General features: G+C 44.4%; 1 protein-coding gene and 3 pseudogenes across 1 annotated transcript; 3 read left to right on the forward strand and 1 right to left on the reverse strand.

The window, feature by feature from the left end:
* Positions 1-393: 393 nt before the first annotated feature.
* On the forward strand, positions 394-10,894 carry LOC140859680 (large ribosomal subunit protein eL6-like). The gene is made up of 4 exons (XM_073261895.1): positions 394-745; positions 845-951; positions 10,263-10,444; positions 10,528-10,894. Exons 1-4 carry the CDS (start codon positions 492-494, stop codon positions 10,681-10,683), a joined length of 699 nt encoding a protein of 232 aa, XP_073117996.1. The 5' UTR covers positions 394-491; the 3' UTR covers positions 10,684-10,894.
* On the forward strand, positions 5,627-7,053 carry LOC109506203 (nitrate reductase [NADH] 1-like; annotated as a pseudogene).
* LOC105050220 (nitrate reductase [NADH] 1-like) lies at positions 8,325-9,945 on the forward strand (annotated as a pseudogene).
* Positions 10,895-11,510: 616 nt separating the features above from the next.
* On the reverse strand, positions 11,511-14,308 carry LOC140859681 (FT-interacting protein 1-like; annotated as a pseudogene).

The following is a 14,308-nucleotide window of genomic DNA, read 5'->3' on the forward strand; positions in this document are numbered from 1 at the left end:
CGATTGGATGGGGGGCATGAGACGAAGATCGACTGATCGAGATTCGAGAGCTAAAGGAAGGAGAGAAGAACCAACGATTATCCAATGACGGTGGTGATGGCGAATAGTTGAATAGTGAAAAAAATAAATATAATTTTTTTTTATTTTTTTGGTCCAGCCAGACTAGTCCGGCCCAACCCATCTCAACCCTTGGACTGATGTGGGATGGGCCAAAAAATCCGATTGTTATTTGGGCTACGAACATGGCAGCCTAGCCCACCTCATTAACAAGGTTGAGCCGGACTGGCCCTGTGGGCCAAGCCCAATGACAGCTCTAATTGGAACGCGAATCTCCACGTCCAACGGATGATAGCGCATAAAACCTCCGTCAACCGATTAGGGTTTGCAGCGGGTTCTTTTCTCCGTCCCAGATAAATCCTTGCCCGCCTCCTCCTCCTCCTCCTCTCCATTTCTTCCTCTCCGTGCTCCCTGTGGTGTTGTCAAAGAGAGAGATGGCGGCGAAGAAGGCTAGCTTGACGAGCAGGAACCCGGAGTTGATCCGGGGGATCCGGAAATACTCGCGGTCGAAAATGTACCACAAGCGCGGGATCTGGGCGATCAAGGCCAAGCACGGCGGCGTATTCCCCCGCCACGAGCCCAAGGCGGCGCCGCCCAAGCCCGCCGAGAAGCCCCCAAAGTTCTACCCCGCCGACGACGTCAAGACCCCCATTCCGAATCACCGCAAGCACAAGCCCACCAAGCTCAGGTACGCCCATAGCGCCCTCTCTCTCTCTTTCCCCTCTGATCTCTCTCTTTGTTCTAGTTTGATAATTAACGGTTGTTTTATTTGGATTTTGGGGACCAGGCCGAGCATTACGCCCGGGACGGTGTTGATTCTTCTCGCGGGGAGGTTTATGGGGAAGCGAGTTGTCTTCTTGAAGCAGCTGCCTTCAGGATTGCTCCTTGTTACTGGTGAGTGTTTGTAGCTCGGTTTAGCTTGGGTCTGTTGTATTGCATTTCTTAGTGCCATGTTTTTTTTTACCTGATTTGTTAAGGATTTGTTTTTATCCCTTAGAAAGGAGATATTGTTTGTTGCTGATGTGTTGGATATGTTTGAGCTGTTTAGAAGTACTTTGGTATTTTATCTTGAGGTGCATGCAAATTATCATGCAGCATCGATTGCATGAATTGAATTTCGTCTGTAAATTCATGTTGATTCCTTTTGTTTATGAATTGGGTAACATGGGGTTCCTTTCCTGCTCTACTTAGTAATTATTTGCAGTCGAGTGAATTAAGAGTGGTAAATGAACATATATTGTTCTATTTATCCTATTAGTTGGGATGGTAAGTATTTGGGGTGGCTGCTGAGCAATTCACATCATTTAGATGGGGTAGGGTGCTATAGTACACTTCCAATATGTTTTCTTTTTTGAGATGGTACCTGTCAATCCCAGCCATCCATTTGAGGGGGTAAAAATGTATTTTTCCATATTATATGGTTTCATCCATGTCATTGGAATGGTGAGGGCAGCTGCAGGGTGGATCGAGCAGAGGTGGACTGTCGAAACCCATGTATTGGTGCTGAAGTGGGCGGTCAGGGGGAAGATGGGAAAGGGGTGGTGGATTGGAGCCTTGAAGCTGTTTTTGGCATGGTGGTGGGGGATCGAAGCCAGAGCTGGTGGAATGGTACCATTAAGCACTTGTGGAAGTGGAATATGATGGCTGAGAGCAGCTACTACAACAGATTTGAGGTTGGATGTGGATTGCTGGAGGTGGTGGAGAAAATTGCCTGGAGTGGGGCTATAGAGGGCCTTGCCAGCAGCAGTAATGACAAGGTGAAGGACCTTATCAGTGGATGGTAGCTGGCGTGGTTTAAGCATGGAGCAGAGGGGCATGGCTCATTGGTGGCCTCCACAATAGGAGACGAAGGAATAGTAAGGATATAAAATGAACAGAAATAACCTTGATAGTTCACCAATATCACTGGAAAAAAACAACAGACATGTATGGATGACTGTGTAGCACCCAGGTTCTGTTGCTTATACTTTGTTCTTTGATCTTGGAAGGAGTGATGATGCTTTAACAAAATTTGGTACTTTTACGGAATTTAAAAGAGCACCATAGCATCTCCCTTTAGATGGTGATGCAACATATTTTTAGGACATAGTACTAAAATGTTTTCCATTATTTGAGGTTGTTTTTCCCTTATCCAATGATTTGGTTCTTCTTAAAAGGATTTATTCTGGTTTTATTAAATATAATTACTATAAAGGAATGGACTTGTTGATGAGTTATGGATGTAGGTGGTAAACTTGTTCATTGGTTTGGTTTGGTTGGTTGGGTACCGAATGAGTCAATTTATGAAAAGCAATGTTAAATTATTGTTATTATTATTATTGTTATTATTAATTATTATTTATGTTTTTTTTTGGGTGTGGGAGTGCTGGGGTCAGGGTGTCCTGAGAATTTTCTGATTCCACATTCGGAATATTTTTGTCAGGATCCCTTCTAAAAATAATCACACTATCTGGTATGTTGGTGCAGTCAGTAAATCCAACCCTAGACCTGCTCAGATGAGTCTCCAGGAGCGAAGGCAGGCTGCTGAGGCCATCTTGTACTTTCATCATTCACCTCTGAACTTTATGTCCAATATAGATATATAACATAGCACACTATTCAAAAACATCTAAATACCCAAATAGTAAATAACCAGTTGACAAAAATACTAAATTGTCCATTAAATTAATTTACAGTGGTCACTATTGGAGTCTTTACTATTAAACAAATATATCATATATTCTCTTCTACATTTTATAGCTTTAGTTTATGTGAGTGATTAATGTAACATTAAGCCATGGTGACTATACAAGCATGCGAATTTTGACCCCAATTCCATCCTTTAGGGTTATCATCTTTACATCATGTTGTATTTGTTTTAAGATGGTGCTGGTGCATCCATTCCATCGGCTAATAGTTGTAAGCAGTGTATTGCACCTGTGACCTAGCCTGAACTATTTTGGTGGCTGGGTCAGATACCGTTAATTTGATCTACAGTAAACTGCAGTATGACTGCTTTGATCCATCATCATCCATAAGGCCCTTCCCCTTCTACCTTAAAAAAGTTGATATTCTACCTTGATCATTACAATCAAAAGCAGGTTTTGGGACATGAAATGAAAGTTGCTGTAAGTACAGCTGCTTTGCCTTTACTGAAAAAAGTATACTTTTTTTGTTTCCTTGGAAACTTTGTCTAGCCTTTAAGAGACATATCTACGTAGCTGTGGGTATAACCATGTCAAAAGTTTTGCATGCATGATTTCAACATGTCATGAATCTGGAGTGTGGAAAATGGTGGTGCATGCAAGACAATGGAAGAGAATGAGGAAGAGAGCTGGACTTGTGCAGGTGGACCTGTGTAGTGTTTTAAATAAAATTTTGGAAGGAGGTTCGCAATAAGGTGGTTTGAATCAAGATTGTTCATGTCCGTCTCTTCTGATACAGGTTGTGGACCTGACCCTGCTAATGGTTCAACCATGTGAATTGAATCAACCTGCCTGACTCAGGGTACCGTAGCTCCTTCGCACATTATCACCACCAGCTGACCATACCTCAGCCTGATCTGATTGATGTAAAACATGAAAAAGGACAGAAAGGAATAATGAAGGGTAAAGCACAAGATGCGGAGCACATTGCAATAGATCATTGATATTAAATTTTAAAGGAGGGAAAGCAAATGATGCTGACTGTTCTGTCATTGCTCTTTAGTATATTTTATAATGTGATCTGTTTTTTTCCCTTTGATGTTGATAAATATGTTGAAATGCATTCTTCTTGAAATAGTTAGTACTTGTTATAATTTTGAAGGCATTGCTACAATTGTTATGTTATTTCTTTTTCCTGTATCTTACAATGATAATCTGTGTTTTCAAGGCAACAATAATAAATATGCTGAAATTCTCAGTTTTTGGAGAATAAAATTAACAGTCTTGTAGCAACTTTAAAGATACATATTATGGATAGCAGCAGTAACTATCAATACATGACTTTAGCTATCTATAGCGTCCTGTTTTTATATGTTTTGATCAAAATCCCAAGTATCTCATCCAATGCACAATTTGATGAAATAGTGCTGAAACCAACATACTCCTTTGACATTTTGTTTCAGTATAGTAGGCCAAAAAATCAGAAACAATAGCAAACAAATATGGTATTAAATCTAACTGTTTAATAGGTTTTACCTGATTCCTTTTTCTGATAGTTGATTTCTATCTCAACCAATTTTTTTTTTGTTGGTATTGCTTCTTGTAAGGGTAAATTGCAAAAATCCCCTTGAAGTTTCGTTTATTACACTTACACCCAGTAATTTGTAAAACCTACATTTACACCCACATAAATTAACAGCATTAGTCAAACCGTTTACATAATATAAAAAGACAAAAATGCCCTTGAGGTCTTTCTTTTTTTTTTAATCTTTTAAATGATGCTTCTCTAACGTCGACACTTCCTTCTCCATCCATCCCTTGGCAACACTTCTTAATGTCATTTCTTCGATCTCAACACTTCTTCCTGACAAAATTAAAGAACTGGCCAAGATCATATTTCACTAAGATCTCTCATTTTTCGCTGATGTCTTTCAATGCAATATAATAACCCTGAGGTCTCTCATTTCCCTGGCCAGGCCGACCACTACCTTCCTTGGATTCGATTTCTAACTGTCCATTGCTAGCTACCTGATCCAAAGGATTGGTTGAACTCTCTGAAAATATAGATAGAAGTGTCTCAGCTACCTTGATAATCATATGTTCCATCTCTACTGCTTTAATTGTCTGCTACTTGTTGTCATCTTCAGGCTTTGCTTTGCTACTATTGCATGAATTTTTTGGTAAGTAAACATTATTAGAAGCTTCAAGAGTTGGGACCTTTATGCCAGAAAACCTTGTTGCAATCAGAATGGCTTGAGTTGTTCCCGAATCAGCTGCAATGGAGAAAATTGCATGTTCTTCAACACTTTTATCTAGTGAAGTGCATTCTATGTCATTGCTGCAGGTTGTGACTAAAGTCGACTTTTTGCTATCAATATTAATATTATATGTGGTTGAACCAGCATGTCGATTTTTGCTTCTTCTGGTTCATATAAGTTTGCATCGGAGGGGGCTGTTGTGTTGACATTATACTGAATTTCTCTAGTAGAAAATCTATAAAATCCTTTCTCAAAGTCTCTGTACGTAGCAACGTGCTGGGTCTTCAGCACTGGATTTTTCATGCTTATGATCTAATCCATATTGATTATCATTATACCCAGAAACCATAGTACCCTTTGTTGAAGCCTGAGTGCAAGAAGGATGTGCATGTTTACTACCATGAAACAATCAATCAACATTCTTTTCTCTTGAATTTTCTAGAGGAAGATCATGCTGAATTGTCAAAGAGGATTCTTTTGGGCATCTGTTGTTTGATTCAGACTTTTTTGGACATTTGTTGCTTCATTCCCTCCAAACATCTCCATGGTGAACAACTGATGAAGTCGTGGATGGAGAAGGAAGTGTTGGCACAATATTTGGTCTCTCATTTTTTTGAGGTCTTGTTTTCTCTCCGACTACGTTGATCGCCGCACCTCCCTCATTGGCAACCAGCTCCAACTCTATGTCAAGATCACCTCCATCGTCCATCATGGAGGAATTGAGAATGGCAGCTAGCAAGAGAGGTGAAGGGAGAGGAAGAGCTGGCAAAGTAGCTCGACGAGCTCAAGGAGGAGCGAAAGGCATTATTTTTGGAGAGTGACGAAAGTTTCCTCATGTTTGAGCACCCAACCCAACCTGGGAATCAATCAGGTGGGAGGATGGCCCGGCAGAAGTACCTCGAGACCACTGAGGGTGGACGGTCCCTCAAGAAGAGCATCTCCACCCCATGCATGAACACCTCTGAGAAACGGTATACTATATTGGAAGTCCACAAACACTCATCCCAGGACTCTACTTGGATCATTGTCTATGGCCATGCCTATGATTGTGCCGGCTTCATCAAAGATCACCTTGGTGGTGCGGACAGCATCCTCATCAATGTAGGCATTGACTGCGTGGAGGAGATCGATGCCATCCATTCCGACAAGGCCAAGGGCATGATCAACACTTACTGCATCGATGAGCTGATCGTCACCAACTACTCTGATAACTCCGTTCATGGTGGTTTCAATCTTTCCAACCTCGCGGCCATCGGCGAGGCTTCAAGAAATCCCATTGAAGCTCTAACTAATCCATCAGAGAAGATACCTTGCAGGCTTATATCCAAGACCATCAGATTGTGTGATGTTCACCTGTTCTACTTTGCACTCTCCTCCAGCAACCAAGTTCTAGGCCTTCCCATCAAGAAGCACATATCCTGCGCACCACCATCGAGGGAAAGCTCTGCATGTGGCCTTATACCCTAACTAGCCCCGTGGTTGAGGTCGGCCGTTTCGAACTCCTCATCAAGATCTACTTCAAGGGTGAGAACCCCAAGTTCCCCAATGGTGGGTCATGTCCCAGCACTTGGAATCGCTTCCTATGGGCTCCATCCTTGATGTCAAGGGACCCGTGGGCCACATTGAGTTCTTTGGATGAGGAAACTTCCTGATCAACGGCAAGCCAAGATTTGCGAGAAGGCTCTCAATGATCGCCAGTGGGACAAGGATCACATCGGTAGGAGGAGGTGCTGGCGGCGCTTGCAGGGTTTGGGCAGGAGGGTGGAGATGGGAGTGGAAACAGCGGTGGCAACAGGCGACAGTGGAGGAGGAAGGGGAAGAGAAGTTGGGGCAGGAGAGGAGAAGGGGAGGAAGTGGGATCTCGCTTTTTTTTAATCTTTTGTTCGAAGTTATTTTGGTCATTTCAAAAATTTATTATGATGTGCTAACTAGATCTAAGTTAACATTAACAGACTACTTAACGGCATGCATTAGATTGTAGGGTTAAATAAAATGTGAAGGGTGTAAATGTAGGTTTTAGAAATTGAGTGTACCTATAATTTTAACCTAATCTTAGGGGAGTTTTTGTATCTATAGCATCCTGTTTTCATATGTTTTGATCAAAATCCCACGTATCTCATCCAATGCACAATTTGATGAAATAGTGCTGAAACCAACGTACTCCTTTAACATTTTGTTTCAGTATAGTAGGCCAAAAAATCAGAAACAATAGCAAACAAATATGGTATGAAATCTAACTGTTTAATGGGTTTTACCTGATTCCTTTTTCTGATAGTTGATTTCTGTCTCAACCAATTTTTTTTGTTGGTATTGCTTCTTGTAAGGGTAAATTACAAAAATCACCTTGAAGTTTTCGTTTATTACACTTACACCCAGTAGTTTATAAAACCTACGTTTACACCCACATAAATTAACAGCGTTAGTCAAACCGTTTACGTAATATAAAAAGACAAAAATGCCCTTGAGGTCTCTCTTTTTTTTTTTGATCTTTTAAATGATGCTTCTCTAACGTCAACACTTCCTTCTCCATCCATCCCCTAGCAACACTTCTTAATGTCATTCCTCTAATCTCAACACTTTCTCCTGACAAAATTAAAGAACTGGCCAAGACCATATTTCACTAAGGTCTCTCATTTTTCGTTGATGTCTTTCAATGCAATATAATAACCCTGAGGTCTCTCATTTCCCTGGCCAGACCGACCACTACCTTCCTTGGACTTGATTTCTACCTGTCTATTGCTAGCTACCTGATCCAAAGGATTGGTTGAACTCTCTGAAAATATAGATAGAAGTGTCTCAGCTACCTTGATAATCATATGTTCCATCTCTACCGCTTTAATTGTTTGCTATTTGTTGTCATCTTCAAGTTTTGCTTTGCTACTATTGCATGAATTTTTTGGTAAGTAAACATTATTAGAAGCTTCAAGAGTTGGGATCTTTATGTTAGGAAACCTTGTTGCAACCAGAATGGCTTGAGTTGTTCCCGAATCAACTGCAATGGAGAAAATTGCATGTTCTTCAACACTTTCATCTGGTGAAGTACATTCTATGTCATTGCTGCAGGTTGTGACTAAAGTCGACTTTCTGCTATCAATATTAACATTATATGTGGCTGAACCAGCACGTCGACTTTTGCTTCTTCTGGTTCATATAAGCCCGCATCGGAGGGGGCTGTTGTGTTGACACTATACTAAATTCCTCTAGTAGAAAATCTATAAAATCCTTCCACAAAGTCTCTGTACGTAGCAACATGCTAGGTCCTCAGCATTGGATTTTTCATGCTTATGATCTAATCCATATTGATTATCATTATACTCAGAAACCTTAGTACCCTTTGCTGAAGCCTGAGTGCAAGAAGGATGTGCATGTTTACTGCCATGAAACAACCAATCAACATTCTTTTCCCTTGAATTTTCTAGAGGAAGATCATGCTGAATTGTCAAAGAGGATTCTTTTGGGCATCAGTTGCTTGATTCAGACTTTTTTGGACATTTGTTGCTTCATTCCCTCCAAACATCTCCATGGTGAACAACTGATGAAGTCGTGGACGGAGAAGGAAGCGTTGGCACAATATTTGGCCTCTCATTTTCTTGAGGTCTTGTTTTCTCTTCGACTACGTCGATTGCCGCACCTTCCTCATTGGGAACCAGCTCCAACTCCTCTCTGTCGAGATCACCTCCGTCCTTCATCATGGAGGAATCGAGAATGGCAGCTAGCAAGGGAGGTGAAGGGAGAGGAAGAGCTGGCAAAACAGCTCGACGAGCTCAAGGAGGAGCGAAAGGCATTATTTTTGGAGAGCGACGAAAGTTTCCTCATGTTTGAGCACTCAATCCAACCTGGGAATCAATTAGGTGGGTGGATGGCTTGGCAGAAGCACCTCGAGACCACTGAGGGTGGACGGTCCCTCAAGAAGAGCACCTCCACCCCATTCATGAACACCTCTGAGAAACGGTATACAATGTTGGAAGTCCACAAACACTCATCCCAGGACTCTGCTTGGATAGTTGTCTGTGGCCATGCCTATGATTGGGTCGGCTTCATCAAAGATCACCCGGGTGGTGCGGACAGCATCCTCATCAATGCAGGCACTGACTGCACGGAGGAGTTCGATGCCATCCATTCCGACAGGGCCAAGGCCATGATCAACACTTACTGCATCAATGAGCTTATCATCACCAACTACTCTGATAACTCCGTTCATGGTGGTTTCAGTCTCTCCAACCTTGCGACCATTGGCGAGGCCTCAAGAAATCCCATTGAAGCTCTAACCAATCCATCAGAGAAGATACCTTGCAGGCTTATATCCAAGACCATCATATTATGTGATGTTCACCTATTCTACTTCGCACTCTCTTCCCGCAACCAAGTTCTAGGCCTTCCCATCGAGAAGCACATATTTCTGCACACCACCATCGAGGGAAGCTCTGCATGTGGCCTTATACCCCAACTAGCCCCGTGGTTGAGATCAGCCGTTTCGAACTCCTCATCAAGATCTATTTCAAGGATGAGAACCCCAAGTTCCCTAATGGCGGGCTCATGTCCCAGCACTTGGAATCGCTTCCTATGAGCTCCATCCTTGATGTCAAGAGACCCGTAGGCCACATTTTCTTTGGGCGAGGAAACTTATCAATGACAAGCCAAGATTGCGAGAAGGCTCGCAATAATCGCCAGTGGGACAAGGATCACACCGATAGGAGGAGGCACCGGCGGCGCTTGCAGGGTTTGGGCGAAAGGGTGGAGATGGGAGTGGAAACAGCGGCGGCAGCAGCGATGGCAACAGGCGACAGTGGAGGAGGAGGAAGGGGAAGAGAAGTTGGGGCAGGGGAGGAGAAGGGGAGGAAGTGGGATCTCGCTTTTTTTTAATCCTTTGTTCAAAGTTATTTTGGTCATTTCAAAAATTTATTATGATGTGGTAATTAGATCTAAGTTAACATTAATGGATTATTTAACGGCATGGATTAGACTGTAGGGTTAAATAAAACGTGAAGGGTGTAAATGTAGGTTTTAGAAACTATTGGGTGTACCTATAATTTCGATCTAATCTTAAGGGAGTTTTGGTATCTATAGCGTCCTGTTTTTATATCTTTTGATCAAAATCCCAAGTATGTCATCCAATGCACAATTTGATGAAATAGTGCTGAAACCAACATACTCCTTTGACATTTTGTTTTTAGGCCAAAAAATCAGAAACAATAGCAAACAAATATGCTACTAAATCTAACTGTTTAACAGGTTTTACCAGATTCCTTTTTCTGATAGTTGATTTCTGTCTCAACCAATTTTTTTTGTTGGTATTGCTTCTTGTAATGTTATGCTGCTGCAGGGCCCTTCAAGATAAATGGAGTTCCTCTGCGTCGTGTGAATCAGGCTTATGTCATTGGTACATCCACCAAGATTGATATTTCTGGGGTTGATGTTGAGAAATTTGATGACAAATATTTCACAAAGGAAAAGAAGAAGAAGACAAAGAAGAGCGAGGGTGAATTTTTTGATACAGAAAAAGAGGTCTGTTTCTATTTATTGATCACAGGCTCTGGGTGATGACATATATACACATAGCTAATCCTATAATTCTTAAAATCATGTAGGCAACCAAGGCACTCCCTCAGGAGAAGAAAGATGACCAGAAGACCGTGGATGCCCAATTGATTAAAGCCATTGAAGCTGTTCCAGACTTGAAGGCATATTTAGGTGCTAGGTTTTCTCTTAGGGCAGGCATGAAACCACATGAGCTTGTTTTCTAAAATGACAATGAAAACATTTCAGCAGCTCCCTCGGAAGTGCTGTTCAAGCTTCAGTGTAGCTGGGTTAGTTTTAGTTTTGGATTCGAGGAAGTGAACTTGAGTTTTGTTTTATGTTTGGTTTGTTGTTCATGAGGGATGTTTGTTCGGTTAGGCCGTATTTGGTTGGTTGGACATAAATCTGAATTATTAAAAGATATACGTCTCTTTTTTTTTTTTTTCTTTTTTTTTTTCTTTTTTAATTTTGAGTAGGACGCGTTCTTTTTTGACCTTTGCGAATGAGTTGTTCAGCACTAAGAATCGTTTCGTATGGAATCTGATCACGAAGGTGTTTTTGCCAGATTTGTGGGAATAAAGTTCAGCAGCGTAATCTTAGACAATGTTATGTGATGCAGTCAGGAGAATATAACTTTCATTTATTTTAGTAGTGACGGCAAATATTCGTGTGCGCGCGCGCGCGCAATTGATGTAACTTTAATTTTCTCTGGGCACGATTTACTTTTAAAAGTAGAGCACCCATGCGTTCTTTGTATTCAGTTGTTCCCAATCAACCTCAAGCACGATTAAATGGTGGAAGGAGAATCCCCTTTTTTATCGATCATACTTTCTCTGGAAGTCTCATTGAGCTGTACCGTCCGCTTGATCTTTTTTTCTCTACTTCATCTAAACATCTTCAAATATTAGCCTATCTTCCACCTAAGGTACCTTGTATTATTCGATTGTAGTGACTAGTGCGTCATTACCTGTGATGCAAAGCGGTATACGAGCAATCTAGAGATAGCTTTTCTCAGAAAAACCAGAGGGAAGTTTGAATAAGAACCAAGTACATATGAAAAAGCAAAATGTCACATTCACATTATTACATCACCGGACTTATAGTAATATACTCTAGACTCAACTCACCATCCAAAATAGAAACAAGAGAGCTGAATTTTGAAATCATTACACCACTTAAACATGTAAAAAAAAAGGCAAAAAGAAAAAAAAAAACCCAGTATAGTTCAACAAATACCAAAATTATAACAAATTTGAAAGGCCAGATCTTCCCCCTAAACAGGTTCCACGATGGCAGCTAACATCCTTTCAGAGCATGCTATCTATCCGGGACGGCAGTCTCTTGAAGAAATTACTCGGCACCGAGGGCAGCTTGCTCCTGAACCGGGGGTGGCGCAGTATATACAGCCCTGCCACCAGTGCTATCACCCTGAATGGGGTCACATACAACACCACAGCCGCAATGAGGCAGAACATCACAAACAGGCACGTCGCCCTTGGATCCCTCCAACTCAGTAGAGACTGAAACCTCTCCCCCTGCGTCGCCATGTCCCCCACCACCGTCTGGATCCTCCCCGCCATGCTCCGAAGCCTGTCATACCTCATCCGGACCAAATCATGCGGCTTCGTCGTGGGAAATGTATCGAACTCTTCGTCGAGCTCGTCCGGGTGTGTGGCCTCCGCCCACGAAAGCTTCGTGTCCATGTGCGGCGGATGCCTCGGCCTGAACCTATAATTCCACAACCCAATCATAAACATGTACAGAAACATCGTCGGCAGGATCAGCTCGGGATAACATGCAGATCAGTGTCACGAACAAGACATGAACCAGTATGGTCGTGATCGGATTCTTCCAGTGGCAAACATCGTCGAACCACCGGCACATAGCAATGGACCCCGACAGCAGCGACATGATCCGGAAGAAGTTGGCCTTGCTCCTCCTCATGCTCCACATGTGGGAGTCCGCGTCCAGCATGTACTCCACCACCTCCTTCCGCAGCGGCGGCTCCGCCCTTCCGAGCCTCGCCGCCACGATGCTCATCGCTTGGTACCGCAGGTTGTCGACCTGGCTCACAGTGAATGGATGGATATAATGCATCTTGGGCAGCAGAGGGTGGCCGTAGAGGTAGATTATGTTGGCGAGGGACAGGCACGTGAACCGCACCGCCAGCTGCAGCTCCCCCATCTTCTTCACCCCCGTCGGCTGGAGAACGATAAGCGGGTACGCGTGTGTGTATATCCTATCCATCTCGAGCGTCGATAGCCGAATCCTCACCTTGCCAACTTTCGTGTCTTTGCCCGGGCCACCTCCGGCAGGCTTGTCGTTGCCACCGAGATGACAGTTGTCGAACACCCCAAGCGTGATCACGGTGCAGGGGTCGTAGACCTCCCATGTGTACTGCTCGTTCCATTTGGGACTGAAAGAGTCGATGATCGTTCGAGTTCGAACCCATTTCTGGCCATATTTCGCAACGCAATAGGCGTCGGTGGTGCCCCTGCCGTCTTTCGTCTTCATGGGAGCCAGACCCTGGGCGCTGAGAATGCCGACTTCCAGGATTCCGATGGGCTGCTTCCAGAGCTGGCGGGCGGTGGGGCGGGTGTCGCTGATGTACATGGTGGACTCGTCCATGACATGGTAGGCTCCCTCGAGGCAGACGCGGAGATGGACCCGGGTCGAGAACCTGAGCTCCTTCCGCTGAGCGGGCCGAAGCCGAACCTCTCCAGATTGAACCACCGCGAGTGCACCGGCCGGTGGTCCAGCCGCTTCTCGAACAGGGTCAGTGGCAAGGCGATCCTCCCGAGCAATTCGTCCTTGGTCGCATGCACCCGGTCCTCGACGGTGAGCACGAGGTGCTCCTCGAAGGGCTCCGCCGCGACGAACACCAGGTCCTCATTCCACATGGGATTCAAGCTTCGTGTGCTGCTGACTCGAGTCTTGAGCACCTGGTTGCCGACTTGGGCCTTGACGAAGGCATCCGGATACCGGCCTCTCTCGTTGGGTTGCACGTCCTGAGCTTCGATGACATTTACTCTGAGGTACCAGAGCTTTGGAGAGACGTAGACCTTGCACCGGATGTTGAACACTCCCTCGCCTTGGACGGAGGCAGCGTCGGCGTGCCACGCCTCCGGGAAGGCCTCATCGGCCTGCGTCCCCATCCATACAGCGAGCATGATCTCCCCCCTCACCTTGACTTCCTCCCGGCGGTCCTCCAGCCGATACCATTGCGGGGCTAAGGGACTGTCCGGCGGGACTCTCGTTGGCACTTCGTTCAGATCAAACACCACCTTGCCGACGTAGTCGTCCCTCGCCACCATCTCCCTATCCTTGACAAATACTTCGAGAATGGTCGATTGGATTCGCTCCTTGGAGAAAGCGAACACCTGGTTCCATTCAGGATTGGTCCTCTTCTCGAAGTGTTTGGTGGTGCCCCGGTAGTTGCCGAGCTTCACCTCCGCGTAGGGGTCGCAGCTTCCGGTGATGGCGTTGGTGGGGAGGTCCTTGGCCTTGACGACGCGCACGTAGAGGTAGTACATCTGCTCGACGAGGTCGTAGGTGCTCGTGAACTTGTCGCCATAGAAGCTCGTCATCCAGGCGCCGCCCTTCCCGTGGGCCCCCGCAGGCCAACGCTCGCCGAGCTGGGGGCTGGTGTCTTTGAGCTTGTACTCCTCTGCCCGGCTCCCCTGGGCCTGCCCATGCTGGACCTGCTGGAAGGTCATGATGGGCACCGGCACCGCTGCTGGGCTGTGCTGCTCGATGGATTTCTCCGACTGTGGCGAGATCTGATGCTTGTTGACGTCGAAATCAGGTATACTAAGTTAGAAAAACTAACTTACGTCTTGTTAATTGCAGTTC

The sequence above is a fragment of the Elaeis guineensis genome, chromosome 8, assembly GCF_000442705.2.
Source record: "Elaeis guineensis isolate ETL-2024a chromosome 8, EG11, whole genome shotgun sequence".
Taxonomy (NCBI): Eukaryota; Viridiplantae; Streptophyta; class Magnoliopsida; order Arecales; family Arecaceae; genus Elaeis; species Elaeis guineensis.